At 39.0% G+C, this 23104-nt stretch overlaps 1 protein-coding gene across 1 annotated transcript in view; it reads right to left on the bottom strand.

The window, feature by feature from the left end:
* The window catches only part of sspo (SCO-spondin), a gene marked incomplete at its 5' end in the record, with an annotated part of 155039 nt that overhangs the window by 5954 nt on the left and 125981 nt on the right, over nucleotides 1–23104 (bottom strand). Inside the window, 14 exon segments of the mRNA XM_082183265.1 lie at nucleotides 2257–2317; nucleotides 3928–4023; nucleotides 9911–10131; nucleotides 10855–11019; nucleotides 11247–11293; nucleotides 13279–13424; nucleotides 14581–14708; nucleotides 16459–16629; nucleotides 17500–17696; nucleotides 18561–18699; nucleotides 19642–19758; nucleotides 20564–20725; nucleotides 22396–22599; nucleotides 22727–22773. Of these exon segments, the coding sequence (XP_082039391.1) occupies nucleotides 2257–2317; nucleotides 3928–4023; nucleotides 9911–10131; nucleotides 10855–11019; nucleotides 11247–11293; nucleotides 13279–13424; nucleotides 14581–14708; nucleotides 16459–16629; nucleotides 17500–17696; nucleotides 18561–18699; nucleotides 19642–19758; nucleotides 20564–20725; nucleotides 22396–22599; nucleotides 22727–22773 (1901 nt within the window).

The raw sequence follows: 23104 nt of genomic DNA on the forward strand, positions 1-23104 counted from the left end.
TTAAAAAAAATTAATTAATATTTGTGTAGTGTTCAATGTTGTTATCGATAGAGATACGCGGATGGGGTACTATTTCATCCGCAACCGCATCACAACACTCATCATCCGCACCAACGTATTTTGACCAAATTTCAAAGCCACACCCGCCCGCCATCCGCAGACTGTTTTGCGGTCTATGGACGATGCAATGCTCTGCTAATGCGAGCCGCAAGAAAGCCCTTGTCTGTTCTAGAAAGGATGCAGCAAAGACATTTAATGCTAATGTATGAGGCATAGGCCTACGCTGAGTTTCATTCATTTACAATGAGATGCGCTCTAGTTCACAATGCAATGCAAGTGAACGCGGCGCGCCGGCGCCTCCATGTCATGGCTATTATATTGTCTGCAATATTTGCTTTTTATTTATTAAATACATGCAATTGGTTGATGAAACATTTATTAAAATTAAGATACAATTTGTACAAAACGAAATTCGCTTTAAAGAAAGGTTTTCTACAAAGCAAAACTTAATGAAGTGGTAAAAATCATGTCTGACGATTTACAAAACAAAACTTCATTAAGTGGTAAAAACCATGTCTCCCGATATATTGCGCATCTTATGATCCTATCTTTTATTACAATTGTTTTTGAGCTAAAATGTAATACACATCATATATATATACACACATTTCTTTTATCAAACATGTTTAGGGCCCGTCAAGGGGTAATTAAACTGCACGATCAGTTATCGGTAATTATACGTTGTTTATTATTGCAAATGTTTATTGCTAATGTTTATTATTGCAAATGTTTTTCATTTGTTTAATAAATCTCATAATGATGGCACATCACTATATCATAGTTATTGGCGGCCGGTCAGGGGGTACTTCGCAAAGAATCAAATACAGTTGGAAACGACGTAGACCATTAATAACACAGACTGTTAACAATTGTTTTTAATTAGTATTTAAACATTCTCTATGATAAAAATGTTTGTAAAAAATATTTTAATAACACGGTTTTGACGGTTATAGAGTTCTAATGACGGCGTTCAACTATATGTAAAGCATGTTAGTTATTGCATGTAAAGTATGTTAGTTAGCATGTAAAGCATGTTAGTTATTGCATGTAAAGCATGTTAGTTATTGCTTGTTAAGCATGTTAGTTAGCATGTAAAGCATGTTAGTTATTGCATGTAAAGCATGTTAGTTATTGCATGTAAAGTATGTTAGTTAGCATGTAAAGCATGTTAGTTATTTGCATGTACAGCATTTTAGTTATTGCATGTAAAGTATGTTAGTTAGCATGTAAAGCATGTTAGTTATTGCATTTAAGGCATGTTAGTTATTGCATGTAAAGTATGTTAGTTAGCATGTAAAGCATGTTAGTTATTGCATGTAAAGCATGTTAGTTATTGCTTGTTAAGCATGTTAGTTAGCATGTAAAGCATGTAAAGCATGTTAGTTATTGCATGTAAAGCATGTTAGTTATTTGCATGTAAAGCATGTTAGTTATTGCATGTAAAGTATGTTAGTTAGCATGTAAAGCATGTTAGTTATTGCATTTAAGGCATGTTAGTTATTGCATTTAAGGCATGTTAGTTATTGCTTGTTAAGCATGTTAGTTATTGCATTTAAGGCATGTTAGTTATTGCTTGTTAAACATGTTAGTTATTGCATTTAAGGCATGTTAGTTATTGCTTGTAAAGCATGTTAGTTATTGCATTTAAGTCATGTTAGTTATTGCATGTTAGTTATTGCATGCTAAGCATGTTAGTTAGCATGTTTACTAATGTGAACAAATGAAACCTTATTAATAGTTTGTTATTATCAGATGCATCACCACGTAACAGATTCCTGCATATATGCTAATGTTTGCCCTTCTGACTAACTCTGCATGGTTATATAGTTAGTAGTAGTTTATTATTTGCATCAGTGTTGTTTTCTCCAGCTCTCCCACTCATTTAGAAGATTCTCTCCTGCATTTAACTCCCGAAACTTTGCGAGTTTTCACAAGTCAGCATTTTTATATTGCACAAATTATCCGACCGGATCCTTTCACCTGAGACGGGTGTACAGCGTCCTGCAGTCTCTCTTGAATGCAGTTCCTCGGCTGTAGTTTGACTCAAACTCGGAGTGCCAGAGCAAAAGCTCCAGTCTGCTTAATGATGTGTACTACATCAATAGTGTGTGGCACATGGGCTGCGAGAACTGCTGACAAATACCAGCGACTCCTGGCTCACTCTTCCCTATTAGTGCTGTGTTTCGTGACTCTTACCTGGATACTCTCTCCGGCACACAGGGCAACAGTCCTCCGCTTCCAGCACCTTCACTTCACCCTGGAAAACAGACAGAGAGAAATGATGTGGAGGACATCGGTGGTGCCAGTGCCTCAGAATAGCTCGTGTACAAGCTAATGATCTTTGTGCCGGAAGTGAATCAATCAAAACTAACTTTAGCTGGACAATAACTTTATTCTAGATCTGCTGTAAAGCCTAAACAATCTCTGTTACTGTAATTTCCTATTATCACTGTAAAGCTGCTTTGAAACAATCTATATTGTTAAAAGCGCTGTATAAATGAAGGTGACTTGACTTGACGTGACTCGGACGAATGCTGACCGACTCCCAGAGGTGCTCGTAGACATTTACAGCCAAAGATGGAGGAAAACAGGTAATAAAATTAATATTTAGTTTGTCTTGTTATTCACATATATACACTCCTGGGCAAATAAGAATGGGCCAAGTCAAAAATATGGGCCGCCATATCGGTATCGGCCGATATATGTTAATTTTTAATGTTATCGTTATCGGCCTGATAAGAAAATTTGTCCGAAGCCGATAAATAATGCCTTCAGCTGAGACACTTCAGATCCACACTGTTCAACATGATGCTTTTAAATTGCTTAAAACACAGTGAAGAGCAACATGTGCATGTGTCTGTCATATCGGCTACATAACATTATAATGAGAACATCATAATTGTGTGTTTGGGATATGACTTTTAATAGTGAGACTTTTTGTACGTTTTTGTAATCAGGCTTTTTAAAAACTTGGATTTAGATTTATCGGCCAATATATCGGTTATCGGCTTTCAAATATAAAGAATTATCGGTTATCGGTATTGAACAAAATGTTCATATCGGTGCATCCTTACCAAAAATGGCTAAATTAATTGTATTGTTCGTTGTTAGTTATTTGTTGTTATCAGCCACTTCGCCAAGTAACAGATAACGTTTTATTTAATATTATTTAATTATGCATTTTAAAAGTTGATAATATGCATTGCATTCTGGATTGTTTTTGCAGCTCCTAAAACTTTTTAGTGTATATGTGACAGTGTAAGAGTTTTCACAGTCTTAAATCCACTGTCTGAATCTTTGAAAACTGTTTTTATATTCAGTTTGGTGCAGAAATCAAACACTATGAAAGCGTGATTATAATTATAGTTTGGAGTCAACGGGAACAATCCTACAGTGAGGAGTGACATTTACTCGAGCCGGCAGCAAAAATGCGAATTGGGTAATTTAATTTTGGACTGGATGAAGAAGAAACAAATGGTCTAGAAACTGAAGGGAGTATTTTTAGTGTTTCTTTGAGCAGATCTCGGCAGGAGCCCAGAGGAGAAGCCGGGCCGGGTCTCTCTGAGGTTCTCTCTGAGGCTCTCTCTGAGGCTCGGAGACGCCCAGGCCGTCACTACAGAACCATCTGGGACTCGATCTCGGACCGGAGCCGTTGCCTGGACAACGGGTCGGTCTATTTCCAGCATCTCTAACTGGGCTCATTTCTGATGCAAGGCTATTCACTGCTTCACTGGCCGACACACACATGTGGAACCACACAGTGACAATGCATGAGCAGATTTAAGACGAAACCAGGAATATATACGAAACGTCGAATTGTCAGAAAAAGGAGTTGTTATGTGTGAAGGCAAATGGCAGATGTCTTACCTCAGAGCAATGCAGTGGAGGACAGTTTGACTGACAGTGTTTCTGGCCATTGATACAGCGACATGACTGACAGCCGTCAACCCACTCGAACCCCGGCTGTGACACACAACACACAATGGAGAATTCATTCATATTCACACTTATGATGATGGACAGACACTTTACTACCAAAACTAGATCCTGAGATTTATATATATATATATATATATATATATACAGTCCCTGTCAAAAGTTTGGAAACCTTACAATTTAAGTTTTTGAAAGAGTCTCTTCTACTCACCAAGGCTGTGTTTATTTGATCAAAAATATGGTAAAACAGTGAAATATTATTAGTATTTAAATCATATACATATGTGAATATATAGTAAAGTGTAATTTATTCCTGTGATCAAAGCTGAATTTTCAGCATCATTACTCCAGTCTTCAGTGTCACATGATCCTTCACAAATAATTTGCTGCATAACATTTTTGTGGAAATAATAATACCATTCAAACATTTGTGGTAAGATTTAACAAAAAAAGAGAGAAATGAATACCTTTATTCATCAAGGACGCATTAAATTGATCAAAAGTGACAGTAGAGACATTTATAATGTTACAAACGATTCTATTTCAAATAAATGCTGTTCTTTTGAACTTTCTATTCATCAAAGAATCCTGTATCACAAATAAAAATGTATCACGGCTTCCACAAAAATATGATGTGTTTTCAACACTAATAATAATCATAAATGTTTCTTGAGCATCAAATCATCATATTAGAGTGATTTCTGAAGGATCACGTGACACTGAAGACTGGAGTAATGATGCTGAAAATTCAGCTTTGATCACAGGAATAAATTACACTTTACTATATATTCACATAGACAACAGCTGATTTAAAGTGTAATAATATTTCAATATTTTTTACTGTATTTTTTAATCAAATAAATGCAGCCTTGGTGAGCAGAAGATACTTTCAAAAAATACATGTACTGTATGTATCTAATTATTATCACAAATTATTATAAAATGTATTCATTTTCATACATTTTCCTTTGAAATAACTAATTCATTCATTAATTTTCCTTTAGAATAAGGTCACTAATGAATCATGGACCAGGAACATGAATTAAAGTAAACAGGGGCATTTTAAACATTTTTAAGCTGAATCCTAATAAAGGTTCATCTTGTAATGAGAGTAAATATTGATCTGCTGTTCATATATTATTATGTTTGCATGCGATCCTTCTGTTTTGTGGTGAAGGCATTTTGCCAGCCACAGGAAGTGACATCATCCGTCTTCAGTTTTAAATGGGCACCACTGTAGTTCAATTAGACAACCTCACAAGGCCTTTCAGCGCTTTTATTCATTATTGATGATGGCAATTATGTTTTTTCTAGAAACGCCCTGAGCAATTATCCATCAGAGTTATTAATGATGTTCCTCAGGATAAATAAACAGTAAGCAGAACAGCAATCACAGGATAAAGGGCATCACTGTCAGCGAGTGATTGGGGGCTTTCAAACCTTTTCATAGTTATAGAAATATTGGCGGAAGTTCCCGATTTTCGGCGCGTTCGCACCGCAGGAACTAGGAACGATTTCAGTTCCAGGAACTCCTTTTGGAGGAACTAATTTACTCCTCCTTCAGAGTCGGCCTAAACCAGCGCTATAGGAACTATCCGTGACGTTAGTGCTAGTGCTAACACTAGTGTTAGTGTTCGCTAATTGGCCGAACGCACGCGAAACACCAGCATCCGCCATTTTAAACACACAGATTATAGCATATATTTACTCCAGAAACTAACTCTACGAACATGTAAAACAGAGATAGATGAAGCTCTTAATCTTTACGCTGAGGAGAAAATCCAGCAAACTTTGAGGAGATCAAGAGAATCATGATGATGTATTTCTGCTCAGCAACACTGGACATCACACACACGCATACGCTAATAACTCTTCATCACTGTCTCGCTAATAACTCTTCGTCACTGTCTCGCTAATAACTCTTCGTCACTGTCTCGCTAATAACTCTTCGTCACTGTCTCGCTAATAACTCTTCGTCACTGTCTCTCTAATAACTCTTCATCACTGTCTCGCTAATAACTCTTCGTCACTGTCTCGCTAATAACTCTTCGTCACTGTCTCGCTAATAACTCTTCGTCACTGTCTCGCTAATAACTCTTCGTCACTGTCTCGCTAATAACTCTTCGTCACTGTCTCGCTAATAACTCTTCGTCACTGTCTCGCTAATAACTCTTCGTCACTGTCTCGCTAATAACTCTTCGTCACTGTCTCGCTAATAACTCTTCGTCACTGTCTCGCTAATAACTCTTCGTCACTGTCTCTCTAATAACTCTTCGTCACTGTCTCTCTAATAACTCTTCGTCACTGTCTCTCTAATAACTCTTCGTCACTGTCTCTCTAATAACTCTTCGTCACTGTCTCGCTAATAACTCTTCATCTCTAATAACTCTTCGTCACTGTCTCTCTAATAACTCTTCATCTCTAATAACTCTTCGTCACTGTCTCGCTAATAACTCTTCGTCACTGTCTCTCTAATAACTCTTCGTCACTGTCTCTCTAATAACTCTTCATCTCTAATAACTCTTCGTCACTGTCTCGCTAATAACTCTTCGTCACTGTCTCTCTAATAACTCTTCGTCACTGTCTCGCTAATAACTCGTCATCTCTAATAACTCTTCGTCACTGTCTCGCTAATAACTCTTCGTCACTGTCTCGCTAATAACTCTTCGTCACTGTCTCGCTAATAACTCTTCGTCACTGTCTCTCTAATAACTCGTCATCTCTAATAACTCTTCGTCACTGTCTCGCTAATAACTCTTCGTCACTGTCTCGCTAATAACTCTTCGTCACTGTCTCGCTAATAACTCTTCGTCACTGTCTCGCTAATAACTCTTCGTCACTGTCTCGCTAATAACTCTTCGTCACTGTCTCGCTAATAACTCTTCATCACTGTCTCTCTAATAACTCTTCGTCACTGTCTCGCTAATAACTCTTCGTCACTGTCTCTCTAATAACTCTTCGTCACTGTCTCTCTAATAACTCTTCGTCACTGTCTCTCTAATAACTCTTCGTCACTGTCTCGCTAATAACTCTTCATCTCTAATAACTCTTCGTCACTGTCTCTCTAATAACTCTTCATCTCTAATAACTCTTCGTCACTGTCTCGCTAATAACTCTTCGTCACTGTCTCTCTAATAACTCTTCGTCACTGTCTCTCTAATAACTCTTCATCTCTAATAACTCTTCGTCACTGTCTCGCTAATAACTCTTCGTCACTGTCTCTCTAATAACTCTTCGTCACTGTCTCGCTAATAACTCGTCATCTCTAATAACTCTTCGTCACTGTCTCGCTAATAACTCTTCGTCACTGTCTCGCTAATAACTCTTCGTCACTGTCTCGCTAATAACTCTTCGTCACTGTCTCTCTAATAACTCGTCATCTCTAATAACTCTTCGTCACTGTCTCGCTAATAACTCTTCGTCACTGTCTCGCTAATAACTCTTCGTCACTGTCTCGCTAATAACTCTTCGTCACTGTCTCGCTAATAACTCTTCGTCACTGTCTCGCTAATAACTCTTCGTCACTGTCTCTCTAATAACTCTTCGTCACTGTCTATCTAATAACTCTTCGTCACTGTCTCGCTAATAACTCTTCGTCACTGTCTCTCTAATAACTCTTCATCTCTAATAACTCTTCGTCACTGTCTCGCTAATAACTCTTCGTCACTGTCTCTCTAATAACTCTTCATCACTGTCTCGCTAATAACTCTTCGTCACTGTCTCTCTAATAACACTTCGTCACTGTCTCGCTAATAACTCTTCGTCACTGTCTCTCTAATAACTCTTCATCACTGTCTCGCTAATAACTCTTGGTCACTGTCTCTATAATAACTCTTCGTCACTGTCTATCTAATAACTCTTCGTCACTGTCTCTCTAATAACTCTTCATCACTGTCTCGCTAATAACTCTTCATCACTGTCTCTCTAATAACTCTTCATCTCTAATAACTCTTCGTCACTGTCTCGCTAATAACTCTTCGTCACTGTCTCGCTAATAACTCTTCGTCACTGTCTCGCTAATAACTCTTCGTCACTGTCTATCTAATAACTCTTCGTCACTGTCTCGCTAATAACTCTTCATCTCTAATAACTCTTCGTCACTGTCTCGCTAATAACTCTTCGTCACTGTCTCGCTAATAACTCTTCGTCACTGTCTCGCTAATAACTCTTCATCACTGTCTCGCTAATAACTCTTCATCACTGTCTCTCTACTAACTCTTCATCACTGTCTCTCTAATAACTCTTCTTCACTGTCTCTCTAATAACTCTTCTTCACTGTCTCGCTAATAACTCTTCATCACTGTCTCTCTAATAACTCTTCGTCACTGTCTCTCTAATAACTCTTCGTCACTGTCTCGCTAATAACTCTTCATCTCTAATAACTCTTCGTCACTGTCTCTCTAATAACTCTTCATCTCTAATAACTCTTCGTCACTGTCTCGCTAATAACTCTTCGTCACTGTCTCTCTAATAACTCTTCGTCACTGTCTCTCTAATAACTCTTCATCTCTAATAACTCTTCGTCACTGTCTCTCTAATAACTCTTCGTCACTGTCTCTCTAATAACTCTTCATCTCTAATAACTCTTCGTCACTGTCTCTCTAATAACTCTTCGTCACTGTCTCGCTAATAACTCTTCGTCACTGTCTCGCTAATAACTCTTCGTCACTGTCTCGCTAATAACTCTTCGTCACTGTCTCGCTAATAACTCTTCGTCACTGTCTCTGTCTATCTAATAACTCTTCGTCACTGTCTCGCTAAGAACTCTTCGTCACTGTCTCTCTAATAACTCTTCATCTCTAAAAACTCTTCGTCACTGTCTCGCTAATAACTCTTCGTCACTGTCTCTCTAATAACTCTTCATCACTGTCTCTCTAATAACTCTTCATCACTGTCTCGCTAATAACTCTTCGTCACTGTCTCTCTAATAACTCTTCGTCACTGTCTCGCTAATAACTCTTCGTCACTGTCTCTCTAATAACTCTTCATCACTGTCTCGCTAATAACTCTTGGTCACTGTCTCTCTAATAACTCTTCGTCACTGTCTATCTAATAACTCTTCGTCACTGTCTCGCTAATAACTCTTCGTCACTGTCTATCTAATAACTCTTCGTCACTGTCTCTCTAATAACTCGTCATCTCTAATAACTCTTCGTCACTGTCTCGCTAATAACTCTTCGTCACTGTCTCGCTAATAACTCTTCGTCACTGTCTCGCTAATAACTCTTCATCACTGTCTCTCTAATAACTCTTCATCACTGTCTCTCTAATAACTCTTCTTCACTGTCTCTCTAATAACTCTTCTTCACTGTCTCGCTAATAACTCTTCATCACTGTCTCGCTAATAACTCTTCTTCACTGTCTCGCTAATAACTCTTCGTCACTGTCTCGCTAATAACTCTTCGTCACTGTCTCGCTAATAACTCTTCGTCACTGTCTCGCTAATAACTCTTCGTCACTGTCTCGCTAATAACTCTTCGTCACTGTCTCGCTAATAACTCTTCGTCACTGTCTCTCTAATAACTCTTCGTCACTGTCTCGCTAATAACTCTTCGTCACTGTCTCGCTAATAACTCTTCGTCACTGTCTCGCTAATAACTCTTCGTCACTGTCTCGCTAATAACTCTTCGTCACTGTCTCGCTAATAACTCTTCGTCACTGTCGTATTAGTCGTATTAGACAGGACTGTCAGACAGATCGTAAACTAATGAACACAGAGAATGTGAGCTCAGTCGTTCTCAGCGCCGTCAAAATAAAAGTCCCAACAACAAGCGTGTGTTTCGTCACTTCAGAGTTCCTACTGGCGGTGCGAACGCAACCAGGAAAACCTTCCTAGAGGAACCATTAGTTCTCGGAGAACCATCCTGGTGGCGAGATCCTAGAACTACACGGTGTGAAAGCCCCTATTGTGTACCTCTCGAATCGTCCCGTCTTCATCTTCACACGGACAGAGCGCTGGAATCACACAGTGGCCCTCGAGGCTCCGGTACCGGCCCTCGTCACACACACACCCCTCCGAGGCCCCGGGGCCCGTGCAGTTGAGCGGTTCAGTCCTGTAGAGGTCCACACACCCCCTCTCACACACTCGCTCGGACCCGGACACACTCCAGACCCAGCGCTCACCCTCAGGACACTCTGTGATCAAGCATTAGTTAGTGATCAGAGGACTTCAGGCTGGGCTAGATGACATATTTAACATTCATTTCAACATTTTTTTTTAACAGTTACAGCTACATCTACATCACAACACTTACATATAATAAATAAATAAATATAATGAATAAATAAATAATTATTATTATTATATTAAAAACAAACAAATAATAATAATAATTATTATTATTATTATTAAAACAAACGAATTATTATTATAAAATAATAATAATTGTATAAGTAGTAGTAATAGTAATCCAAATAAATGTATTATTATTGTTATTATTACTAATTAATTAATGTATATACTCTTTACATAAATATATATATATACACACACACACACACACACACATTAATTCTATAATTTTATTTATATATATATATATATATATATATATATATATATAAATAAAATTATAGAATTAATGTGTGTGTGTGTGAATTAATTTTAATAATTAATATTAAAAACAAAGAAATACAATTATTATTATAATTATTATATAGCTCCGCCAGCTGTTGCTAGTATCTGATGCAAACATTAAAGGGAAAGAAAGTAGCAGGAAAAATAAAATAAAATGAGTAATCACACTTCAGAGAATACAACCGTATTTAACTTCATGTGAACAGAAACAGTAAACCAGAGTGTGTGTGTCTGAACGTCCCACTAACCCCTCTGCACTGAATTCACACTGTGTTTCTCACCACATTCAGGGCCCCTGCAGACTCGAGGTGTGTGTGACGGGCCCTCACACTCCTGTCCTCGGTACTGGTGCTGTCGGCGTACGTTCCGGCTGGAGAACTGATGTCCAGAACCACAGGACGAGGAACAAGAGCTCCACGAGGACCAGGCGCTCCACTCACAGTCCACTGACACACACACACACACACACACACACACACACACACACACACACACACACTTCAGACTCACGTCCACTCGTAACCAGAGCCACTGTTATTGCTCAGAGGTTACAGCTACTTCTTCAGAAACGTATCTCTCTTCTAAAATTCCTCTGAAGATTTAGTCAATAGTTGTTAAACAGTAATATAAAGATATAAAAACAATGTGTGTATGAGGTCAACACATTACTCACCATCACATGACTCGTTAGTGCAGATAAAGCGCCCACCGTCACAAACACTGTAATCAAACACACGAGACGAAAATCAGAGGTAAAAATACACACTTTACTTATTCGGCTTTTCATGCTTGATGTTAGTCTCCTCAGAAAACTGACCTAGACCGAAAGAAACCTGTCAAGAACATGTCAATCATGTTCACTTTTTTGTTTGTTTTGGATTTAGCATAAATAAAAAAGAAGCAGAATTTAGAGAATTTAAAAACACACACTTATAACATATTAACACACAGAGCCTAAAACTAGCATTTTGCCACACTTGCCAGTGGCCGGTGAAGAAAATGTACTGGCCATAAATATTTATAATGTTATAATTAAATGTACCGGCCATGAAACTGTTTTTGCAAAAACAGGAAGTAATGACACCAACATTTTAGAAGCAAGTGAAAATTCACAATTCTCTATTCTAATTTCGACACCACAGCTAAAACTACTAATATAAATGTATTAGGCTGCTGTCACTTTAAAGGGATACTTGAGTTTTACCGTTTTCGAATCCATTCAGCCGATCTCCGGGTCTGGTGGTACCACTTTTAGCATAGCTTAGCATAGATCATTGAATCGGACAGGACCATTAGCATCTCTCTCAAAAAAATTACCAAAGAGTTTCGATATTTCTCCTATTTAAAACTTGACTCTTCTGTAGTTACATCGTGTACTAAGACCGACGGAATATGAAAAGTTGCGATTTTCTAGGCTGATATGGCTAGGAACTATACTCTCATTCCTGCGTAATAATCAAGAAACTTTGCTGCGTACCATGAGTCCAGCAGGCGTAATGATATGACGCAGCGCCTGAAAATAGGCTAACTTCCGTCAACATAACCAACGTGACAACCTGCTTGCACAGGGAGCGTGCCTTGTAGCATGGAGACATTTGTGAGAGACGATTCAGAAGAAATCCACTAACTTTACCTAATATGCCGGCTGAAACTACACAAACTTAGCCCCGGTCACGTTGGAAGTTACCGAGCTGGGGACTATTTTCAGCCTAGAAAATCGCAACTTTTCATTTTCTGTCGGTCTTAGTACACGATGTAACTACAGAAGAGTCAAGTTTTAAGTAGGAAAAATATCGAAACTCTTTGGTCATTTTTTTGAGAGAGATGCTAATGGTCCTGTCCGATTCAATGATCTATGCTAAGCTATGCTAAAGTGGTACCGCCAGACCCGGAGATCGGCTGAATGGATTCGAAAACGGTAAAACTCAACTGTTTAACTCTGGGGGAGTTGTAAAATGAGCCTATTTCCAAAAAAAGTGGAGTATCCCTTTAAGAGCTGCATGGATCCGATATTCTGTTACACATGTATTTACTTTCTCAGCTGTTTACGTTCACTTAAGACATAACTGACTATGTTTACTAGGATACTCGCTATTTTTTTTACGTAACTTTGTGTGAATTTGTCCGCTCAAGTGCAAGAAGACCTGAAAGAGAGCTCAGTTTAGCGTCTTCTTGCACTTGAATATAAATTGTCAAGGCGTAAACTTTGTGGTGATGCAGCGCTGGCCCGTCAGCTGTCCCGAGTGTCGTCCACGTTTGTTCACGTCGCTAGAATTCATAAAAATGGGACCGGAACTGGCGAGCCAACACTGACCAACACTGATTTTTACTCAAAATTAAACTGTTAACTGGCCCTGTTAACACATATACATTTATAAATATCTTTTGATTAATGAAACATGACCTGAGCATTTACTTCAAATGATCTAATTCTGAATTGTCTGTAATTCTGTCAGGGCATCAGATTCCTTCAACAATGTCAGAGTGACCTTTCTAAACATCTTGATATTGTATGTCCAAAGAGAGGATGTGAATGTCTCTTCATGACACTGAGACACACTTATAAAAGCCTTAGTGAGTTTCATGAGTTATTGATTCTCGATCCAAAAGCCACAGCTGCTCTTTCTCAAACACTCAGAGATCCACTTCCACATGCAACACACACCCTGCGAGAGCAAGAGAAGGAAGAGAGGTTTGATGAGTACCATGAGTTGCACAGGTCTGGTATGACGGTTCCGGCAGGGACTTCTGGTTCCTGGAGGTCCAGGGTGACGTTGGGAGAAGCCAACAGGAGCGAGAGGACGGAACAAGGACACTGGGATTGAGGAACACAGCTTCCGTTGAGCATCACCTGCAGACGGATTACATGATTCAGTGCTCGAGGGACTCCTAAAGCCATCTGTGTCCAAACCAGAGGAATTACTGAAGAATTAAACACTTCCAGAAGCACACAGCCGTCAGGAGCAGATGTGAATGTCATGTGCTGCTTAAATCAGCTTTACTGCACAACTAAACTACACATATCAATTTTCAGAAGAAAGCAGGCTGCGAAAGCTGCCACTATGATGCTAGGGAGGTGTGGGTGGTTGCCAGGGTGTTGCTATGGAGGTCTAGGGAGCTGCTATGGGGTTGCTAGGGTGTTCTGAGAATCTGCAAGGCTGTTGCTATGGGGTTGCTACAGTATGAGGGGTTCTAGGAATCTGCAAGGATAATTTTTGTGGGGTTGCTAGGGTGTTCTAGGAAGCTGATAGAACATTGCTATGGGGTTGCTAGGGTGATCTAAGAAGCTGCAAGGACAATACTATAAGGTTGCTATCGTGTTCAAAGCTGTTAAACTTTGCTATGAGGTTGCTAGGGAGTTCTAGGAAGCTGTGATTACATTGCTATGCGGTTGCTAGGGTGTTCAAAGAAGAATCTAGAACATTGCATTGGGGTTGCTAGGGTGTTAAAAGCTGCTAGGACGTTGCAATTGGGTTGCTAGGAAGTTCAAATCTGCTACAATGTTGCATTGGGTTGCTAGGGTGTTAGGACATGGCTGTGGGGATGCTATGGTGTTCTAGGAAGCTGTTAGGACATTGCTAGGGTGTTTACATTTACATTTATTCATTTAGCTGACGCTTTTATCCAAAGCGACTTACAATTGCTATATATGTCAGAGGTCGCACGCCTCTGGAGCAACTAGGGGTTAAGTGTCTTACTCAGGGACACATTGGTGTCTCACAGTGGATTCGAACCCGGGTCTCTCACACCAAAGGCATGTGTCTTATCCATTGCGCCACCACCACCCCTGTTGCTAGGAAGCTGTTAGGACATTGATAGAGTGTTGCTAGGGTTTTCTAGGAAGCTGTTAGGACATCGCTAGGGTGTTGCTAGGCTGTTGCTAGGTGGTCTACAGATGTTTTTTCAGAGCCCAAGATTTCTTTTGCCAATTTTATCTTCCGTGAGGTGAAATTCATGACTCTGATCTCCTGGAAAAGTCACATGATGTGTACGGGCAGGTCACTCACGGCTCCAGGCGGGCAGCGGCACCCAGGACTGCAGGACACCGACACACACTCGTTCTCCGGCCACAGATCCTCACAGCTGTACGGACACGACCCGGCACATGTGCTGAACACCTGACCAGTGGGACAATCTGACACACACAAGACATGCTTCACACACCAACCAAACCATTCCAATTAGCATGCAATTTACATAGATTAGATTATTATTTGAGGGTTAACTGCTGCCTTTAATACAGTAGTCTAAACGCAAATGATTTATTGGGTCCCATGCGGGAAGAAACTGCTAGTGGTTTAACAGAGTACCAACTGAAGTTCATTAACAGAAGTAATCAAGCTGTTTTAAGACACACTTCATTCCTCCCGAAGACTTATCTCACGCTTTTAAATGAGTCTATCAACTCCTGTCTTATCATCTAAAAAACACAATTAATGAACACGACCGTCACACGCCGCCTCGTTCACTTTTTACAGATTCTTCTCCAGTTGCATTAATGCAAATCAGTGCCAATGTTCTTTTAATATTTTGTGTATGCTTGTCGTCGACTGAAATTTGCATAAAATTGCAAACAAGACAACAACTCGCAGCTGTAATGGAGCTAAAAGGAAGATAAACAGAATGAGTGTTTCTGCAAATTATTCTGCATATAAACATTAAGCCATAAATGTGACATGAAGATTGATTATCATGCCTGAATGGATGAAGCTCACGAAAATGGTCAAAGACTGTGACTATATTTCACCTCAATATGAAAAATGTAATATCATGAAATGCATGCTAGCATACTTTAAAGATACAACAGACATAGTATCAGAGTAATTCAGGCCAATAAGTTATATTTTATATAAAGACAATTATGTTGCTGAGGATTTTAATTTTTTCCATTGTGTTTTTTTTTTTATGACAATAAAGCACATTTATCCCACATTTTTATTGTTAATAAAAAATAAATAAATAATTTGTGTACTGAAACTTCCACTGATTCAATTAAATTTGCATCCTGACAGGATGATATTCTATGAGAAATCATGGGATTTGATTTGCATCACAGTAATATGAATTTGGGAGGTAAATAAATTATTATTAAATATTTTTTTCTTGTGATATTCTTGATTTTTCTTGTTTGTTCATGAGATTCATGCAGGCGAAGTGACACACACACTCAGTGTGAGTTATGAGTGTGTGCTGTCATGTTTTATGACATTATAAACTAGTATTATATGAGTGTTTGAAGGGTGTTAAAGGTGCTCTATAAGTGTTTGTCTTTCATTAACTGTGTTTGAGTTTGTTCAGCTGTCAGACGTCTACTTCATGTGTGTGTGTGTGTGTGTGTGTGTGTGTGTGTGTGTGTGTGTGTGTGGGGGCATGTTTAGCTATACTTCAGCTATAAAAATGTCCCCTCAAGGAGAGTAAAACTTGAGATTGCCTACTTTGTGAGGACTTTTTGCTCAGCAAAATGAATTAATAAACATAATAAAATGTTTTTGTGTTTTTTTTAAATGTAAAAATGCAGAAAGTTAGGTGTGATGGGCAGGTTTAGGGGTCGGGTTAGTCTGTAAGGGGACAGAATATACAGTTTGTACAGTATAAACCATTACATCTATGGAGGTCCTCACAGTGTGTGTGTGTGTGTGTGTGTGTGTCTGTGTGTGTTTATGTGTGTGTGTGTGTGTGTGTGTGTGTGTGTGTGTGTGTGTGTGTGTGTGTGTGTGTGTGTGTGTGTGTGTGCATGTGTGTGTATGTGCGTGCGTGTGTGTGTCTGCGAGTGAGTTGTGTGTGTGTGTGTGTGTGTGTGTGTGTGTGTCTGCGAGTGAGTTGTGTGTGTGTGCGTGTGTGTGTGTGTGTGTGTGTGTGTGTGTGTACAGCTGTATTTCCTGTACCAGGCAGGCAGTTGTTAGTGTTGCACGCGGTGTGTTGTTCGAGGGGCCCGGAGCAGATCGGACCCCCTGGTTCTGGTTCCTGAAGGACCGTCTTCCTGCGCAGTGACACTCCTCCGCCACAGGAGGCGCTGCAGTCGCTCCAGGAGGACCAATCGCTCAACACACAGCCGGCTAACAGCACACACAATAATACACGTCAATCTCAAAAACATTAAAATACACACACACACGCACACACACACACACACACACACACGCACGCACACACGCACGCACACACACACGCTCACCACACAGCCGGCTAACAGCACACACACAATAATACACGTCAATCTCAAAAACATTAAAATACACACACACACACACACACACACACACGCACACACACATACACACACACACACACACACACACACACACACACACACACACACACACGACCACTCGCTCAACACACAGCCGGCTAACAGCACACACAGAATATATATAAACATACACACACATAAACACAAATTTAACACTTATATTTTATTTTATTTAAAGTCCCCCTGTGGTGAGAATCCAGCGTTTAATGTAGTTTATGTGTCTATGTGGTGTTATTAATACGCTTTAAGACAAACCATGTGTAAATTCATAAGTCGACAGCATTGCTGAGTATTTCCTCCTTAAAACTGCAGTGAACCAAAGACAGTCTCAAACACACGCTTTGAAATCGCTGGTGTTTCTGACGTCACAAACTACCTTGTAACCAATCAGATCAACGTGTGATCGTCAACCAGTGGATCTCTGAGCTGAGTGAGTGGAGGCGGGGCTCATTTGCATATTCATAGAACCGCGCATACTAAATGAGGCAAGGGTGTCGAGTTACATTCAAGATATTGTAAGGCTATTTTAAGGAAAAAACACTTATGTAGATGATTTTAAGGGATAAAATGATTAACTACAGGGGAATTTTAACAAAATGTGAAATTTTATACAGTATAGATCGATAATTGAGCATATATTTGTAAGTAAACGCAGTGTAAATGACAGAAGCTTCACCTGGACAGGGCGACCGTGAGCAGATCTCCTTCTGAAGGGTCTCAGCACAGGACGGTCCTCCAGGTGTGTGTGTGCAGGTCCGTCGGCGTGTCCTCTGCCCCGTCCCACACGAGAGCGAACACACACTCCACGACCCCCACGGACCGTAGACCGGACACACACGATCAGAACACGCCAGAGAGCCATTGACACACACACTGCAGCAGAGATAGATTGGGATTTGTGTATTTATATAGATATCTAAACATATTTAACTTAAGCCATGTTTTTTAACACAAACATCCTTTTCCTTCCCTCATCCTTCCCTTGAAAGTAAAAATGGTGCGAAGCCCTAAAATTAAACTTAATTTTTTTTTTTTTGTCCAGAAAGGTTATTCTTTATTTCATTCTGATCATATTTTTTCAATTTTTTAATGCCATTTGTTTGGAGATTTTTATTTAATTTTTTATTTAATCTACCTTTAAATTACTAGATTTAATCATTAAATAATAAATACATTTGTAATTTAAGCACATTCCTCACATTCTTTCAACTTGAATAAAAAAAAAACTCACAATTTCATGCATTACCCTTTAAATTCAGCTCTAAATATCTTACATTGGGTGTCTTTGACGACCTCTTGTGGGAAATAAATAATATAAGATGATATTTCATGACTCTAGATGTCCTTAAAGCTCTATATGGAGCAAAGGAGCTGTTCCTCTGGGTCCTAAAGTCAGTTCCATTCAGTGTGCATTCAGGTACACATGTAGACATTATAAAATAATTTTTTGGTAAAGTTTTAGCATTTTTAGTTTGAATTTTGAGCATTTTTAGGTTTTTCTATGTGTACTGAAACATTCCTCGCATTCCATTCATTCCTAAGGGGGTTAAACTGACCAGAGAGGGAAGGATTTGTTACTTTTTTAAAGTAACAAAACTCCTCAAATCAATTCAATTTGTTTTTGTGTATTCGTGGTTCAAGTGCAACAGAAGTCCTGGGGTCTTGGACCCCTCCGATGAACACTCATGTTTTCCGGTTAAGGTAAACCTGATGTATAAACAGATGATGTCCTCTGACCAGGTGTTGCAGCTGACGGTGATGTTGTCTCCGGGTCGGATCTCTAGCGTCCCGTTCTCCACTGGAACCCCACAGCGACACTCGTCCACTCGCACACACACTCCGTCCTGCAACAGCCGGCCGTCTGGACACCGACACCCTGCGGCACACGACACACACTCATATCTCCCGTTTCACTGAGGTCAGAGGTCACAGTGATGCAAAATCACTCTCCAGAACGTTCTCATCCACGGTTCCCTGCTGGAGGAATGATCTCCCCGCCCTCATCCCGAACGACAACATTCAACACACAGCTGAACACTCATCTCCTCCGTGAGCACTTAAAGGGGTCATCGGGTGCTAAGTGTCTCTGCAGTGTGTGGACACAATCATCATACAATGATAAAAATCCATTCACCCGGTTTTTTTTTTTCAATCCTAAAAAAAGTCTAAACGCTCTCAATGATCAAGCCGTTTGGATTTTCTGAGCAATATGATGTCATATGTCTCATGCTCCGCCCCCGACCACTGACGGACTGTCCCGTATTAGCATATTTCCTATATTAGCATATTCCCATATTAGCATATTTCCCATATTAGCATATTTCCCATATTAGCATATTTCCACCTCAGCCATTTGTATACTGTCCACCAAGGCATCACTTTAGTGTCTTGTGTCGACACGGCCCATTGAGAGGGGGGGGGAGCAGTTGCTCATTATCATTTAAAGAGACATGCACCGAAACGGGTCGCTGTGAACAGAGCTGTTTTTGAGGAGGTAAAAGGGTGTTGTTATACACAAACATTGAGGAATTTTAACCAGAGTATGTTACAAACTTTACATGAAGACCCTAAAGAATCATCCCAACTTGTGGAAAATGGGCATCCGATGACCGCTTTAAGCTTTCAATTCTTTCCTTTTCCTTTAATCCTCCCTTGTCTGGCTTACGCTACTCTGAGCAATGCCTGAGCTTTGTATTTTGAGCACTTCTTGTGTTGTTTTTGCCTCTTCATGATGACTCGCTTGCTTTAGTCCTCATTTTGTAAGTCGCTTTGGACAAAGGCGTCTGTTAAATGACTAAATGTAAATGTGAATGTATACCTGGATGACAGGAGCCCTGCAGACACTGGACGTGACCCCAAAGGTCAGCGCAGCTGCGAGGACACTGATTGGCACAGGAGTCCTCATAGACACGCCCTCTGTCCTCACAATGCTCACCTGTGATTGGAGGAAAACATCACATATGGCTTATATACACTGCCGTTCAAAAGTTTTAGATTGGTAAGATTTTTAATGTTTTAGAAGAAGTCTCTTCTGCTCACCAAGGCTGCGTTTATTTGATTAAAAATATAAAAAAACAGTAATATTGTCAAATATATTATTAAAATGTAAAATAACTTATTTCTATTTTATTATATTTAAAAATGTAATTTATAATGTGAACTAAATGAACTATAAGGTGGTCCAAACTGAATCTGTAAGAACTGGTTTAAACACAAAAACTCAAAGCATCCTCAAATTAACCAGAGTATTTATTATAAAAGTGATAGTTATGGTCTTGGATAGTTATTACAGCTTTATATGTATTATACTATAAATAAATAGGAAATATATCTTACAGTAGGATATAAATAAAAATGGGATATAAATTTTAAAAGTTTTTTATTAATATTTAACAATTAATATAACAACTTATATTATCATTAATTCATTATATAATTACATAAAATAATTATAAATATTTATAAATTAATTTCTGAATATATATATATATATATATATATATATATACACACACACATTTTACATTGTATTAAAAAATATATATACATATACTTGTTTTAAAATATATATATATATATATATATATATATGTGTGTGTGTGTGTGTGTGTGTGTGTGTGTGTGTGTGTGTGTGTGTGTGTGTGTGTAAAAATTGTTTCAAAAATAAATGTATATATATAGCACACAGACAGTATTATGAACATCCAAATTAGAAAATAATGAGATGTATGTGTGTGTACCAGGACAGAGGCCCGTGTTGCAGCTCTGAGACTGTGTCTGTAGGTTCCTGCAGTGAGGTCCGGGGTCAGAGGTCAAAGGTCGGCGCTCTCGCTGGCGGTATCCGCCACTGCAGGGGTCTTTACACACACTCCACGCGCTCCATGAGCTCCAGTGACACAGATCTGACCAAACACACAGCAGAGAGTGACATCACGACACCCAGCTTACCTCATGAATATTAATGAGGTCAAGATGACATCACAATTTCCTGGACTGGCCATTTCACATCAGTGTTATTTTAGCATTATTTATTAATATTATTATTTTAGTATTATTTAGCTTTTTATTTTATTTTTACAGTTAATTTATTTAGTTATTTTTTGAATATTACTATTCAGGTTTAACTTCTTTTTCTTTCAGTTTTAGCTTTTTAGTAATTTCAAGTTAGTAATTTCAATGCTTCAACTTTGTCAAAGGCAATCCAAGATCCAGTGAGAAAGTGCTTGAATTCACTACAGTATTAATAACATCACTGCGAGATCTAGAGTTATAAACCATATCAGATCAAACAGCACTGATGTGGAAACCAGGAGAATCTGTGCCATGAACGAACAAGTTACAGAAGGCTTTTCTATCCATAAATCACCAACAGTCAACATGGATTTAATGTAGTCATGTTAACTGTAACCATGGTATTGTGGCAGAAATAGTCAAATGTTTTTACATTCATCTCAGGGTTCGTACAACCTTTGGAGAGTGAAATTCAAGCACTTTTCAAGGACTTAACACTTTTTCCAGCACTTCAAAGTTGAAATATTACCCAGTATTAATGTGTTTTTTTAATGTGATGATTTGTAACACTAAAAGTTTAAAGATGTGGAAAAACGAAAACTTCATGGCAAACAAATTACCAATATAATCAGTAGATGGCGGCAGAGGAGCTCTTATTGACTTATCGGCACTAATTAGCAATATATATTCACATTACTGTTGTTTATAAAAGTTTCAATTCAAGCTCAGTGCTTTAATGTCACATTTCCAAACATGTAATATTATTAGTAACTGCACTTATTAATGCAAAACAATAGTAATTTATTTTACAATTAAATTAACTTTATGATTAAAAATCCCCCCGATTTAGTCTGGAGTCCTGAATATAAATAATTGTACTTTATTTAAGCTTATTTTAAGGGTACGTTTACACGACAACGATATGCTTAAAATGGAGAAGTTTTTCCTTTTAGTTTTTCGAGTACAGACATTGTCAAACTGATCCCCATTCACACGGATCCGTGTAAACGACTAAAAGCGCTGTATTCTGCTGCCAGGCCAGTAGATGGCGATGAAACACTATAGACTGAACACGTAATACGCATGTGCATGATGTCATCGTCTTCAGAGATTCACGTTTTTGTTGTTTACACAGAGACCATTTTCACAAACTTGCACTTTGAGACCCGTTTTGAAAACTTTGCGCTTTCAGGCGCTCAAACGCCGTTGTCGTGTAAATGTACAGCTAAAACGCATAAAAAGTTTTACGTTTTTAGTTGAAAACGGTGTCGTGTAAACAGCCCTTAAGTTAACGATAATTACACTGTTTCACATCAACTAATTAATATTCATTAGCCAAGCCAAGTCATTGGACAGATACATTTCCATCCAGTGTGAATGTGTTTTGTTTATAGTGTTAGCTAAAAGTGCGGTTCACTGCCGCCCACCCCGGTTCCGCTGCCCTTTAGTTTCTGCTTTAAAGCCAGTCAGACGTGTGAGAGTCCAATACAGGAACCGTTTGATAAAAAAAAAACAGGAACCGTTTGATGAAGTGTTACTATGGCAACAATAGACGACCCACCAGTGCAAATGTCAGGCTGTGGACAGATCCTCTCTTCCTCCAGCTCTTCATCACACTCGCTCTCTCTCCCGCGGACCGGAAGCCCGGAGTCCACATCCAGACAGGCCCGGTACCGTCTCTGAACCGACACCAGACCGGGGAGAGCAGAGGATACTGGGATACATGGAGAGCAAGAGGTCCACTCTGACCACTCACTGACCATCACTGTGAAAGACAGAGAGAGATTGAGTCAGAAAAGTGTTATTAGATTTCAGATGATGTGATCTGGGAGTAAAATAAGGAGCAACAGACGCTGAATGTGGTTATACGGTTATAAATAGAGGAGATTTACCTTCACATTCCCGTAAATCACACTGAAGAGAGCCGTCATGGCAAAGACTGAAACACACACACACACACACACACACACACACACACACACACACACACACACACACACACACACACACACACACACAAAAGACATGATGTTTACATTCTCTGAAGAAAATGTGTGTTGTTTGCAAGAATAAATCGCTATAACAATGTGTTGCTATGCAGTTTCTAGGGTGTTTTGGGTGGTTTGTTTGTTTAGTTACTTTCTATGTAAATATATTATGAGAATTCAACAGAACTGGTTTAAACATAACAACACAAATTATTTATTTATTACAAAAGTAATAGGTGTGGTCCTGGATAGCTAATACAGCTTTATATATTTATTATATTA

Source organism: Leuciscus leuciscus, assembly GCF_965113295.1.
Source record: "Leuciscus leuciscus genome assembly, chromosome: 11".
NCBI classification, from domain to species: Eukaryota; Metazoa; Chordata; class Actinopteri; order Cypriniformes; family Leuciscidae; genus Leuciscus; species Leuciscus leuciscus.